The following is a 14,204-nucleotide window of genomic DNA, read 5'->3' as shown; positions in this document are numbered from 1 at the left end:
GCAATTATGAATCATCTATGTACTTTTGTGTGTTTAGATCCAGTCTCTGTCTGAAGACCGATCCACTTTCAGATGTTGACTGTTTTAAACTCTAAAATGACATGTTTTAAATTGGTGTTCACAACACAAAAACCATGAACCAGTGGTGACTTGCAAAGAGTAAAAAGGGGGAAAAAATCTTTAATGTGTAATATTCAGACTACATTACAAATTACTTTTTCAGACAACAGTACAGAATGATTTGAGCACAGCCTATATAATACAGCGTGTACGGTTTAAAACCCAGTGACTGGGCTCCTGGTCCATCCTGGTGCGTGGTCTCTATCTCCTGTAGCGGTACCTCTTGAAGTGGAACCACAGCTGGAAGATACCGTTGGCGAACTGACAGCGGAAGCCATGCCGGTGCGAGTACTCCCACTCCCTGTTCACAATCTTAAAGGCGATGTCCTCGTACGGAGGGCCGGCGTGGAACCTTAAGATCCCAAAGTCCTTGTTGTCGGGACTGGGCTCCAGGAAGTACTGCGGGGTGGAGCGCTTGTCGATCAGATCCGGGTAGAAGATGTTGAACTTGTAACCCTGGACGATCTTGGGCGGTGGGTTGTCGAAGTCGTAATGCGTCTGGTTATATTTGTTCCACTCGAAGCCGGTGTGCACCCTGTTGAAGAAGCGGGGTTTCCTGGGACGGTATTTGTCCGCCCACAGGTACATCTTCCCCGTGACGGGTAACTCCACGCTGAACTGGGCCTCGTCGTTGCCCATGCCCTCTTTGGCGCGACGTACGAAGGCGTCCTCGGCGCTTTCGCCGGCATCACCTGATAGAGAAGTCATAGAAGCAACGGTGAGTAAGAATACATGATACATCACATACTTGAACAGTTCAAGCTACCCCACAGAACACTGGTGGTGTTGTTTCCCCACTGTATCATGTCTGTGCCTTACTATTCTTTTACTGTTCCATGTAACAAAATACTGAATAGTTTGTTTACTTTAATTTACTGTACTTGCTTTCTTTTTCGTGATTCTGATTTGGAAGCTTTTAGTGCGTTAATAATCTCATACCGGTGACTTGTAGCTGTGTGCGTGCTAGCTGCAGCCTTTGCGTGTCCTCCTCCGGCGTTATCGTGTGCGTGTCCAGCGGCAGCTCGGAGGTCGTCAGCATCACGGGACTGTAGCGCCCGGAGTCGTACTCCGCCTGGCTCTGCTGGATCAAATCCTCCTCCGTCAGCACGGCCTCCACCACCTCGCCCTCCTTCTCTTCGTCCTTCTTGTCGCCCTTTTCCTCTCCGTCCCCGTCTTGGTTTCCTGCCGTGGATGTCGACGGACCCGCCTCCTCTCCGTCCTCTTCGGTTTCTCTGTTCTTATTTCTCGCGGAGGAGGATGAAGACTGGCTGGGCTCCCCTGTTGCGGTCGCCCTTTTTTGAGAACACAGAAGTGAGAATTAACACAGCGTCAAGTGAAAGTTGAACCTCAGGTCGCTGTCACCTGACAGCAGGCACAGTAACTGAGCGAGCCCCACGGCTTAAGGAAGTGCACCGTGTTTCGAGGTAACTTACTCGTCATCGTCACTCCTCGCCTCCTCTTTGATGATGGGGAACAACGGTTCACTCTCCACTCCTTGTTCCTGTTTCAGCTTGAACAGCTTCTGACGCAGCACGTCCTGATGTCGCTCTCTCAACCTGGGACGTTAAATTGTAGTTTTACACACTCCGTCTATCCAGATTAATCATGCTTGTAACTTCTAATTCAAATCATTGCAACAGCAGAAACAATAAGGGTTCCCCCATATTCGTACCTCGCTCTGGCCATGTAGACTCTGACTTGCTGCAGCAGACTCTCCCAGTAACCGATATCAAGATTGGATCCTCCGGCCCGAATTTTGGTCTCGATGTTCAGGTGCAGCGCCTGCAGCTGGCTGTACGTCTTTCCTTTGAACACTATCTGGACATCGATGCTCACAGCCGTGTTGATGCCCTCACGACGATCACCTGAGGATTAAAACGATTGCATTGAAGATAAAGGGAAAGAATGTGGTTGAGCATGTTGCACATACAATTACCTAACTCGTAAAATCAAAGCAGGGAATATTACATACCTGGTCCTTTCCCAGAGGCCTCCAGTTTCCTCAGTTTGCTGATCTCGTCCTCAGTGATTGTCGTCATGTCCCTCCAGAAGTCCACGTTCTTCCCCTGCTCCAACTCCATGTACACCTACCAGCACAACAACACAACACAGGTAACCATAATCAGATGGCGCTCTTCAGAAGAACAATAGGTGTGAAGCAACTGTTAACACATGGCCTAATATGTCATGTTTAGGGTCAATCTGCATGATACAACACTCAGTTTACACTTTGGGCAGGGTGATCATTCAATATCAGTGTTGTGTCTGCATATCCAGGGTTTTTTCTGGCTCAGAATGGGCCTTTGGGGGACGACAGTAAGCGCGATCGGTCGGCGTTCAGTAAAGGCAATGAGTCTGTGTTACCTTATGTTAGAGAAATCTATTCATTTCATTGTGTGATTTCCTTTGGCACTGGCTAAAATGTCTTTGGGGTTTGCCAAAAATTCCTCCAAGCAGTAAAATATTTTCATGCCTAAATGAACAAGATCAATTTAACCAATATCTGTCAGAGCCTGACATCTTAAATACTTTTATTATTTAGGGATTTGGCGCCCCTCAGAGGCAGTTAAAAGAAAAGGACAACGTCAGACAGATCTGACTCAGGGACTCTAAGATAAATGTGTTGAAAGAACCAGACTGCAACGGTTGTCAGTGGGATTGTCTAACTTTTCCACAAATATGAATGTGTACCACCAGAATAATTTGAATGAATCCCATGTAAAGTCTACATATAATGGCTTTAACTTGCACTATTAACGTTGAAACATTTCAAATCTCAACTAGATTTATTCAGAGAGTGAGGTCTCATCTCACAGTGAGGGGATTACAGCAGGTTGGACACATAATAATCACAGACCTTAATGTCCTCCAGCAGGTCGTCCATGTCGGTGACCGTTAGCCCGTTGAGAAAGGTATACGGCTCGTGCATCTCCACGGCGAGATCGTCATCTTCTGCACTGATGTACTTCGCCAAAAGGTCAATAGGCTTAGCACGACCATCACGGATTCTGATCTTAGACCTGGACACACAATAATACAAACTGAGACAGTGCATATACAGTATGTATAGAGCGGTGCAGGAATGAGCCCTGGAAATGAGTTAGCATTTTTGCACTTCCGGTTCCCTCATCTGGAAGTCAATGGGTTTTTTAAATGTGTTTTTTAGTTAGATACCTGAAATAAATTTAACGTTTTGTTCTACGACAAAATACGTCAGTAAATACCCCACTCATAAATTTTGAAGCTTTTATGTGTCTTAAAAAAGGCGGTTGAATGGGGACTTAACTTTGTAAACAGATCTGATGAATGGTATCTATTTTGTGTGACTTATACTGTACATGTTTTGTATCTGTTACTTTTGTGGTATAAAATCTTTGAAAATCGATAAAACATATTTACAAAAAATAAAAAAGGCGGTTGCTAACAAGTGGCTAAATGAGACTACTAAATGTCATCACGCCAACTCGTCTGCCATTACAGCCTCGTTGTATATACTCACGTTCATGCGACCGTTGTGTAGTTTGTTTATAGACGTTAGCTTTTACTTCTGGCGATTGCATTCACACTTCAAAAATCATAGAAGTTGTGTTCATTTTTGGAGATTATCTTGTTTAACAAAACGTGTAAGTATCATAAACGTTTGTTTGCCACAGATCTTATTTTCTGCAATAATCCAAAACCCAATTGTAAAATCCCATTGGCTCTTTGTCAAGGGAACCCAGGGCGATGCTAACTTCCTGGTTGGCCTACAAAAATACATCATCCCTGCAGCACTCTATTAAGGATCAGTTGTAGGAGCTTGGAACTTAACTGGAATTGTGCGAGCAAACAGAACTGCAACAGAAAAAAAGATATACAGTAATTGTTGATGCACACACTCACCTTAGTTTGGCCTGATGCAGATGGAAGTTGTCTTCCTGTTCAGCCCAGGTCTTGAAATGCTCGGCCTCCTTTTCTCTCTGCAGCATCTCCAGCTCCGTCTCTCTCATGGCCTTCTCTCGCTCCCTCTCCAGACGCAGCTGTTTTACCTATATACACAAAGTTAGGATGATTCGTGAAAGTTTCTCATAACTCTGTAACATTATACTGCCACAAAAAAAAATACCCCACAGCTCATACCTTCTGCAGCTCTCTGCGGTTCTCCTCCTGAATACATTTGTTCCTGTCTTTAAGCTCTTTTTCTCCCAGATGGCCGATGCCTTTCTTATCCAATGCCTGAAAAACAAGAATCTTGGATGAGTTATGATACTCAGAGCTAGTCTACAACAGGCAACTTTCCAAAATGATGTGACTGCAAACTAATTTAGAATACAGTTTACAATAACAACTTATCAAACGCAGTTGAAAACTGCTCTCCGACTGACCTTCTGCCATTTGAACGTGCCCAATAAGTTGTTGTCACCGAAGGGATTGTCTGCGTTGGTGTATCCCATGTACTCCTCGCTCCAGCCCATCTTTTCTCTCCTTTTCTTCTCCTTTGTTTCCTTCTTTGCCAGTCTTCTGGCCCTCTTCTCCTCTGGTGTCTCCAGAGCTTTCATCATCTCCCTCTGGTTCTTCTTATCCTCCTTCTCTTTGACCACACGGCCCCCGCGATCAGACCCCGAGCTGTCAGACGACTCGGGTGAACTGGAGCGCTGCCTCCCTCTGTCTCTGCTTCTCTGCTCTCTACTCCCTTGCTCCCTGTCTCTGCTTCTCTGCTCACTACTCCCTTGCTCCCTGTCTCTGCTTCTCTGCTCACTACTCCCTTGCTCCCTGTCCCTGCTTCTCTGCTCACTACTCCCTTGCTCCCTGTCTTCGCTCCTCTTCCTCTGCTCCAGGCCTTTGTCTCCTTTTCTTTCCCTGTCTCTACTGCTGTTGCTCTCCCACCTCTCTCTATCTCTATCTCGCTCGCTTCTCTGTCTGTCTCTGACTGTACTCCCTCTGTCAGGACTTCCTCGTCTTCTCCTTTCTCTGTCGCTGCCTCCATCACGGGAATCAGAGCTGGACTGGGACCTTTCCCTCCTCCTCTTCTCTTGAGATGCTCCTCTCCGGTTCTCCTTTTCCTTTCTCCCCCTCCTCACTTTGGGATCACCTGAATCAGAACTGAGACAGAAAAGGTGATTTAGTAAATGTTTTGATCCCGGATGAGCAACCATGTATTGGAGACTAAAGGGAATACATCTTCGCCCTCTTCAGCAAAAATAACAGAGTGAATGTCAGCAGGCTGTAATGGGGAGCATGGAAAGAGCTGCTTTGTGGATTAGAGTTGGTAGGTTAACCCTAAACTCTCTAAAACATAGATCCAGATGCACCAGAAACTCCTTGTCAATCACCTACAATTGAACTTACATAAACAAAAAACAAATGGTTGCTGTTTTGGGTGCAATAAGCACAAGAAAGATTATCACTGAGTATGATGCCCTTCTCCTTGCAGACAAAAATGCTGCGTTCAAGATGGACTTGGTATATGGACTTGCATTTATATAGCGCTTTTCTAGTGTTCCCGACCACTCAAAGCGCTTTACACTACATCTCAGCATTCACCAATTCACACACTGATGGCAGAGGCTGCTAAGGTGCCAACTTTGCCCATCAGGATCTAATCTAAATGCTCATTCACATTCTCATTCTCTAACCGATGGCTATGCTTTCAGGAGCAGTTTGGGGTTAAGTGTCTTGCTCAAGGACACATCAACATGTGACCCGTAGCAGCCGGGGATCGAACCACCGACCTTAAATACGAGATTCATAGTTTGCCACTTCTTCTGGTCAGTGCTTTAAAACAAAAACTTGACAAGCCAAAACGAGGCAGATAAAACACATAACAGGTAAAACACACAATTATAAAGCAAATAAAACAGGTAAAGTAGATGTAATAAATAAATATAAACAGAAGTACTACACTAGAGGTATAAAACATAAAAAAATAAATGTAATGTAAACAGAGGTAATTGTAAAACAGGTAGGGTAGATGTAATAAATAAATAAATAAATAAATAAATGTAAACACTTGAGGTGTATATTGCATCACGGATACATTGCACAGATAAATGTATTTCACATTCAGTGTATTAATGTTGCACTGATGTGTTGTTTGTTCAGGGAGAGAAACTGTTCTTGAGTCTGCAGGTTTTCATTGTTAAACGTTAAACCCCATAGGAACCAGCTAGCCCCAGACATCAAAGACAGTTACCTTGATGATCTCCCCCTGGACTTGCTCCTGGCTCGGTGTGGTCCTCTCCTCCGGTCGCTCTCGGAGCCGCTCCGTGAAGCCGCTCGGTCTCTGTGTTGCTGAGGTTGAGGCCCACGTCGCTCCGGAGATCCATCGCTGGAGTTCCCGCTGCCGGACCGTCCTCGTCCTCGGGCGGGTTTCTTCGTCTCTAAAGACCGACTGCGACCTCTCCTCTCCTCCGGGGACCGAGACCTGCTCATTCTGGATCTGTTCCGACGATCCCGGCTCCGGCTTCTGGACTTGGATCGAGACCGACGTCGATGTTTCGGATCCATCACGACGAGCTCTCTGTCAATGCGGGGTCCGACCAGCGCTGCGTCGCGTAAATAAGAGGTAACAAGAAAACACACAGTGTGTAATATTTAATGTGTATTTATAAAAACATTAATGAAGTAAATGAACATCCATGTCGGATTGTAAAACACTTACACCGATAAAAACAATGCGGTAAATTGCCTGGTTTCAAATATAATTCAAACAGGCATCTTTAAAGGGGCTTTCTACGGAAATGGCGCACATTCTACACGTCACGAGTGTCGATTGAGAAAACTATAATGTATAAATACATTATATTTGTTTAATTGCGGTTTTAACAGCACACAGGGCACTCTAAATCAATTTAACGTCATATAAATGTGTTATTTTGTACAAAATAACTGTATGGTGAAATTAGGTCAAAGCTGCTTTTCAGAAACACAAACAACCCTCCGTGTTTTCGTGACGTCAGGCAGCTGGCAAATGTAGTCCTCTGAGTTCACTCTTAAATTAATATTTAAAAGAAATAATGCCCCCAGCTCAACCAAATCCCCTTGATTCTATTTTAATTTACGTAAACAAGTTTTTTTAAACATCATTTTTTTGGCTTTTTGTGTGGTTTACAGTTAAATGTCATGTTTACAGATGAAGCGTGGACTACAAGTCCCAGACAACACCGGGCACTGTGTTTGAGAGAGGGGGAGAGGAGACTCCTGATGGGAATTACGTCTCTTTTTAGTGAGCCAGATCATTTGGCTCAGCTCACCAAAGAAGAGCCGGCTCTTTCCCTCCCAAACGGCTCTTCATTTTACCACTTCTGCCTTTTATAATTCAGACAAATTTAGCGTTGTTTTGACTTATAATTAGTATGTGTGCACATATATCACTTAAATTATTAAATTTAATTATGCTAAACCTTATCATTTCCAGAATATCATAATTTTACAAACTGCTTTGTTTCTGACTGTCACTCATCTTGTCTGCTATTTGCGCACCGCACTCTTCTCTCTTTCTCTCCTCCTCTCCCTCCTGCTCTGTACCTGTAGACCATCAGCGCGCCGCCCCTTCCTGCTTGATGGTAAAATCTTTGTCTGTCATCACCCAATTGGTCGTATGAACGTCATTAACACAACATTCAGTCACAGTAAGTGCATGGAGTGCCTGTGGTACGGAGAAGATCATCCTATCATTCTTGGTACGTGTCCACATTGTCTACGTAAGCAGCCGTGCAATGCATTCTGGTAGCGTGGCGTCGCGATTCCAGAAACGGAGCGTCGGGTCCCCTCGCGATAAAAAACGCCCCTGTGGACACGTACCTTCAGTGCATGTAGTGCCCGTGGCGCGGAGAAGATCATCCTATCATTCTGCCTTGAATTAATTAAAGGGACTGTTTGAAACTTTTTAAGCATATAAATGTACTGGGTCGGGACACATGCGCGCTCGCGTGTGGCCGGAGTCTCTGCTCCTCTGCCTGCTTGCCTTCACTCACACACCGCGTGCATTCTCGCTGTCTCGCTCCACCTCCAGACGTGAACGCGCGCACACTCCACACTGCAGAAGAGTTAGTTTAGCTCTGAGAATATCTAGTGAATGTACAGTGGAAGTTTGTGCAGAAATAAATGCTGCAGCTCCTCCAGACCAACAGAGGTTTCCCATGTCTTGTGAAGTGACGGGGCTCCGCAGAGAGAAATGTTATCAGCAGGGCTGAAGCAGGAAGAGAAACGTTATCGTGTCCGACCGGGTGCCGGTGTCCGACCGGGTGCCGGTGTCTCCCTGCGGGCGCGCTCGGGGACGATAACATTTCTCTTCCTGCTTCAGCCAGCAGGAAAAGCCAACACTAGGATCAACATTGATTCAGGGAGAGACCTTCGTCTTGTCAGCTAACATTACTGCCAAGCAGCTGAAATATAGAGTGATATTGTAGTTTTAGCTGACGTGTGTCGCCTCAATGTTTTGAGTGATGCTCGTTTATGTCTATTTAGCGCGAGCAAGCGCGAGCCCGACGCTGACTTTCGTTGACTTAACGGCCACAGGTGTCGCTGTAAAAAAGCATTTCTGAAAGTTACAAATAGTCCCTTTCAAGAAAAAAGAAAGAAAAACGTCTCTCGGATGGGAACCGGCTCTTATCGGGCACTTAAAAAGAGCCGGCTCTTTAAGCCGACTCGTTCGGAACGACACATCACTAGAGGAGACTCCTTTCAGCAACATTTCTTCTTCACTTCAGTCTTCAGTTAGGATCGATATCAACTCCACGTCTGACTAGTGTCGCTCCAGTGTTGTGTTTGCTAGCATTTCAGATCAATAGTTGTGTGTTTTCTTAACTCCTCCGGCTCTCGTAGTGAGTTATAAACTCTCCACACCTCGGTTAAACTCGTCTCTTCAGCTGGTCTGTTCAGGTAGAGCTAGTTTACATTAGCAGCAGCAGCTAGCAGTAGATTAACGTCTTATAACCGAGGCTGTCCTGCCAGGTTACATCAACTAAAGCTGGGAGGCGCTGCTCAGCCACAATGCTGAGGTCAGTTTATCAATTTTGTAAATAATTCATCTGATTTTGGAGACAAGTGAAGGGAACCTTTGTTTGATTTGTGCGCAGCCCGGCTGGTTTGGCCTGTTTTCATTGTCTCCGAACATCGAACATCGAACATCGAACAAAGTAGGTGTCTCAGTGTCAGCTAGTCAGGTTGTAAACAAACCCCCCCCCCCCCAGTCAGCTGTCCACTCCTCCAGACAATAACAACTTCAGAAAGGCTCAGTGTTCAGTATGGCGCAACACCAACACTCTCATGTAGCCAGTTCACAGAAAGCTCTCATGCTGGAGATGAAGAGCCTTCAGGAGGAGCCTGTCGAGGGATTCAAGATCACACTGGTGGACGAGGCTGACATGTACAACTGGGAAGTGGCCATCTTTGGACCCCCAAACACTCATTATGAAGGGGGGTACTTTAAGGTAAGAGGACCACTTCATTATCCAATCAAGGTAGAAAATTATCTTTATTGGCACATCTTTGGCTTGTCATTAAAACATTAAAACATACACACCTAAAGTTTCTTAAAAACATAATCTACTTGACAAACAAAGTTTACTGCACTATTTGCATGACAGCACCATATGAAGTCAATGACATTCAAATCTGTCAGTACAATATGCCATACAGTGTATTGTAGTGATAGATAGATAGATAGATAGATAGATAGATGTACTTTATCCCAAATTGGAAAATTATTGTGTAAATATACATATCAATACTAAAGATAAATATCTATAGAATACTCATTATGAGAATATATTAAAATATACAATAATATACAGATAGATAGGTAGATAGATGTACTTTATTGATCCCAAATTGGAAAATTATTGTGTATATATACATATCAACACTAGAGATAAATATCTATAGAATACACAATAAAAAAATATATTAGAATATACTATAATATACAGATTGATGGATAAATGTACTTTACTGATCCCAGATTGGAAAATGATTGTGTAAATAATTGTGTAAATATACATATCAACACGAGATAAATATCTATAGAATACTCAATATAAGAATATACTTTAATATACAGATAGAGGGGTAGATGGATGTACTTTATTGATCCCAGATTGGAAAATTAGTGTGTAAATATACATATCAACACTAGAGATAAATATCTATAGAATACTCAATAAAAACAGTGGAGTACGGTTGAGACAAACTATAAAGCTGAGAGTTTTCCATTAGACAGGTGAAGTGTTGTGGAGAGTTATTGCTTTGGTCATGAACGATTTCCTATATCAGTCCTTGTGAAAGCGAAGCACATTCACTGCACAGCCACATGTAATGACCTCTTATGTGTCCCAGGCTCGGATCAAGTTCCCTATAGACTACCCATACTCCCCACCGGCCTTCCGCTTCCTCACCAAGATGTGGCACCCCAACATCTACGAGGTGACGTATCACACCCTGATTATGATATTAAAATGTGGCGCCTTTTCACGCCTTTATCACCATATTTAATGTAACGTCTTTCAGTTGTTATAGGATGTATCTCATAATGATTTCCTTTGTTTTTTAGAATGGAGATGTGTGTATTTCTATATTGCACCCTCCAGTGGACGACCCTCAGAGTGGAGAGCTGCCTTCAGAGAGGTGGAATCCCACCCAGAACGTCCGGTTAGTTCCTCGTTATCTCTCCTCATATACAGTATGTCTCTCCTCTCTGGGTGCCTCCCTTCTTTGTCTTCTCTCAACCTTTTCAATGATTGACCTGACTCATACCCTTAATCACATGACATTTGTCTTCAGTGTCAGAGCACCATCTCTTCCAAATCATGTATTAAGCAATAATTTATTAAGGGCGCTGCTAAAAATAGAAGCTGTACCTTAACTGAACCCACTTTTACTCTCTGAATCAGCCACAAACAAAATGAGACCAATCTTTTTTAAATAATGTTGTAATAAAAATACATTTAAACATCATGTTGTATTCTTAATATAGAGAAAATTATAGCGTGTGGAACAATAGGATATTGTCATTTTTTTTATGTGACCAAAATTATCAAGGCTTTGTTTTGTTGTCTCTTTTAGAATGAATGTACAAATAAGTGGGAATTAAATGTATAATTTATAGTATCTATGGGAATGACAGCACTCATCATAGCACTACTTTGAGAGGGCACTGTAATGAAGTTTTAAGCAAATATAAATGTTTATTAATGTATTTGTCGACAACTATAACTCCTCCTGTGGGCGCCTATAAGTGGAAGCTGCTGTGTAAGAGGATAATGAATGACAACATAGTAAAACGCAGTTGTAATAAAAATTATAATTGTTGATGAATACTGTTCATTAATAAACATTTAAAAATGTCCCCATACCTTGCGTTAGGTTTAACACTGTGACTTGTCACTCACCTTTGCGTTCGCTTCCAGGACCATTCTGCTGAGTGTGATCTCACTGCTGAATGAACCCAACACCTTCTCTCCCGCCAACGTGGACGCCTCCGTCATGTACCGCAAATGGAGGGACAGCAAGGGCAAAGACCGGGAATATGTAGAGATCATCAGGTAAATGCTCGCACTTTATTATCGCCACTTACAAAACGTCTCTCACGAGAGTAGACCAAATCTGAAGAGCCTCATTGTCAAGTGTCAGTCATCATATCATTTTCTTTAATATCTCTCTCAGGAAACAGGTATTGGCCACCAAGGCGGAAGCTGAGCGCGACGGCGTGAAGGTGCCCACCACACTGGCCGAGTACTGCATCCGCACGCGTGCCCCGGCCCCCGACGAAGGCTCCGACCTCTTCTATGACTATTACTACGACGACGATGACGTGGATGGCGAGGACGGCGACTGCTGCTACGATGAAGACGACTCGGGCAACGAGGAGTCGTGACATGCCTTTAGACCACGATCTAGCTGACGTACGCTGCCCGTTTTCTCCGTCTGGGTTGCCAGAAATTCTTGGTCTACAAACCAAGAAAGATTTGAAGCTTCCCACTTCTAAACCGACGAAAAAGAGCCGTTATTTCCTGAGCCGCTGAGGTGAAAATCGATGCACCGTTGTGGAAGGGTCAGACCTGGTCAAATTTGCACCAGCACACAAAAATCACCAGTTTCTTCAGTTTTGCAGACATTATCATTCTAATTATCACCTAAAACCTTACTTATGTAATCCTATTGAGTTGTTCAGTCCCCTGTACAGTATATAGTATCGTGGGGTTAATACCACTTTTAACAACAGCAACATTTGCACTGGTGCAAACTATTCCAAACGTTGCTCAGCCTCTTTCTCATATCTTTATTTCCCTAATTGTAACTGGGCGTTGCTCACCAGTAGTTGGTCTCAGCGACTGACAGAAGATCGAGAACTTCAAGCAGCCGGATTGCACTGAACATCAATCCATTGAATCAGACATTTCCAAGTTTCACAATCTTCGATATGACGGGGATGACACGGGACCGTGTTTTCAAAGTTCTCGTGCATGCCAGAACAACATCGGAAAGCTTTTTGTCCCTTTTTACCGATGGGCTGTTTACCTACATCACGATCAGCTCGGCGAGAAGAAAGACTTGTGTTGACTGAGATCCCAGAGAACTCTGTAATCTGGAGGTCCTGCTGGCAAACTGAGTCAGTGGGTGAAATCCTCATGTGAACAGTTTTGGTAACAAGATCTTTTGCTGTGTTTTCTTCTGGTTACTGTTGGATGTGTTTCTGTGTCATTTTGAGTGTGGGGTTATGTTATTTGAAGTAGCTCAGATTTAAGAGACGTGTAGGGAAGTTTTTCAGCGTGGGGGGGCAGAACTAATTACTGATCATAATTGTATTTCTCCTCAGGTTTGCTCTCTGAGAGGCCTGATGGAGCCAAAGACGTAAAGCAGTGTAAAAGAAAGCCCAAAACATTTTCTGACTGTTTGTTGTATTCTTGTCTTTGCAGGCTTCTGTTATTTTAGTCTCTTTCTTTCGTTAGACATTATGCCTGCAATATTTTGCTCGAGATTGATTCATGTGATGAGATTATTAGGTTTGATTGGCAAAAAAAAAAAAAGCTCCTGTAGGAAAAGTGTCTGTCAAAAGGTGTTGTTGCAGTATCAGTCAGGATTATCAAAGTTTTTCAGCCCCGGAAGTGAACGAGTTCAAGGCCGCCATCATGTTATATTTTCATTTCTATTCTTTGTGTCAGCGGGGAGTATACAGGTTTTCATATAATTTTTAGAGTGCATGGGTCTCCTGTGTGTATTTTTGCATCAGCAATATTGATTGTTTAATTTACTCAAATTAAGACTTCATACTGAATTTCTCAGGATAATGAATTACATTTGACAAAATAATTAAGACAAGCAACTATTTTTCCTCTTTTAGGTGAGTTGGTTTACAGCTTCAACAGGAACCATAACTGATATGCACATGTAGCTGTATGGATGATCGCCTGTATTGTTTTATTCACCTGTGTTTGTTTTTTATTTTCGGCTATTTAAAACGGAAAAATAAAGATTTATTGGGAAAAAAAACTGCTTGGATTGTTTGAATTAATTGTTTGTTAAAATTAACTATCTAAAAAGTAACTTTAAAATATATATTCACATTTGATATTATTAAAACGGTATGCCTATTTTTAAAATGGCTCACATAGATCTGTATGTGAGCTTTTCCTTGTCTTTAAGGATTGATTTCCCCCCACACAAACTCCCATGTTGTACAGCATTACAATATTCCCTCTCTTTTATGGATGTAATTTTTATCTCTTAGACAGACTTGAAAGATGAATTTACACATTTCAGCTTTCTTCTTTGGCTGTGTTGCATATCTATACAGTATGGTGAAGACACTGTGCTGCATTCAGGTCACACAGGAATATTGGGAATTTTCTTACAGCTCAAAGCAACAGCCCTCTGATTGAATACTTTTTTTGACACTCTGAAGATGTCATGACCAAATTGTTGTAGATTTTGTTTTTTTTTTGCTTAATATAAATGTCCACCATAAGCTCTGAAGCTTCACAGACTTAAAGAGAGTACAAGAGCTTAAAATGTTGCATGAGGAGTGGGGCCGCTCTGTTTACTTTTAGGAGCTCTATTACCTGGACAGGGCATACATCGGTCTGGGCCTTCCTGATAGGCATTTA

General features: G+C 43.0%; 2 protein-coding genes across 7 annotated transcripts; one reads left to right on the top strand and one right to left on the bottom strand.

The window, feature by feature from the left end:
* Window positions 1-146: 146 nt before the first annotated feature.
* cactin lies at window positions 147-6,688 on the bottom strand. Of its 4 annotated transcripts, none has more exons than XM_037787200.1 (11): window positions 6,293-6,688; window positions 4,909-5,202; window positions 4,485-4,872; window positions 4,240-4,335; window positions 4,003-4,148; window positions 2,978-3,140; window positions 2,093-2,207; window positions 1,793-1,985; window positions 1,554-1,676; window positions 1,060-1,412; window positions 147-812 (listed from the first exon to the last, which is right to left on the bottom strand). In XM_037787200.1, exons 1-11 carry the CDS (start codon window positions 6,604-6,606, stop codon window positions 322-324), a joined length of 2,676 nt encoding a protein of 891 aa, XP_037643128.1. In that variant the 5' UTR covers window positions 6,607-6,688; the 3' UTR covers window positions 147-321. The 4 variants fall into 4 exon arrangements, with proteins under 4 accessions (XP_037643128.1, XP_037643129.1, XP_037643130.1 ...); XM_037787201.1 differs by having other exon boundaries at window positions 4,485-4,836; window positions 6,293-6,686; XM_037787202.1 differs by having other exon boundaries at window positions 4,485-4,800; window positions 6,293-6,686.
* A 2,068-nt stretch (window positions 6,689-8,756) lies between these two features.
* LOC119498676 (ubiquitin-conjugating enzyme E2 R1) lies at window positions 8,757-13,590 on the top strand. 3 transcript variants are annotated; one of them, XM_037787723.1, is made up of 7 exons: window positions 8,757-9,101; window positions 9,180-9,239; window positions 9,376-9,533; window positions 10,438-10,524; window positions 10,652-10,749; window positions 11,508-11,642; window positions 11,764-13,590. In XM_037787723.1, exons 3-7 carry the CDS (start codon window positions 9,396-9,398, stop codon window positions 11,972-11,974), a joined length of 669 nt encoding a protein of 222 aa, XP_037643651.1. In that variant the 5' UTR covers window positions 8,757-9,101; window positions 9,180-9,239; window positions 9,376-9,395; the 3' UTR covers window positions 11,975-13,590. The 3 variants fall into 3 exon arrangements, with proteins under 3 accessions (XP_037643651.1, XP_037643649.1, XP_037643650.1); XM_037787721.1 differs by having other exon boundaries at window positions 9,180-9,533; XM_037787722.1 differs by having other exon boundaries at window positions 8,757-9,239.
* The last annotated feature ends 614 nt before the right edge of the window (window positions 13,591-14,204 follow it).

The sequence above is a fragment of the Sebastes umbrosus genome, chromosome 12, assembly GCF_015220745.1.
Source record: "Sebastes umbrosus isolate fSebUmb1 chromosome 12, fSebUmb1.pri, whole genome shotgun sequence".
Lineage (NCBI taxonomy): Eukaryota > Metazoa > Chordata > Actinopteri > Perciformes > Sebastidae > Sebastes > Sebastes umbrosus.
The sequence above is the reverse complement of the archived record's forward strand: the minus strand, read 5'-3'. Positions and strand labels throughout refer to the sequence as shown.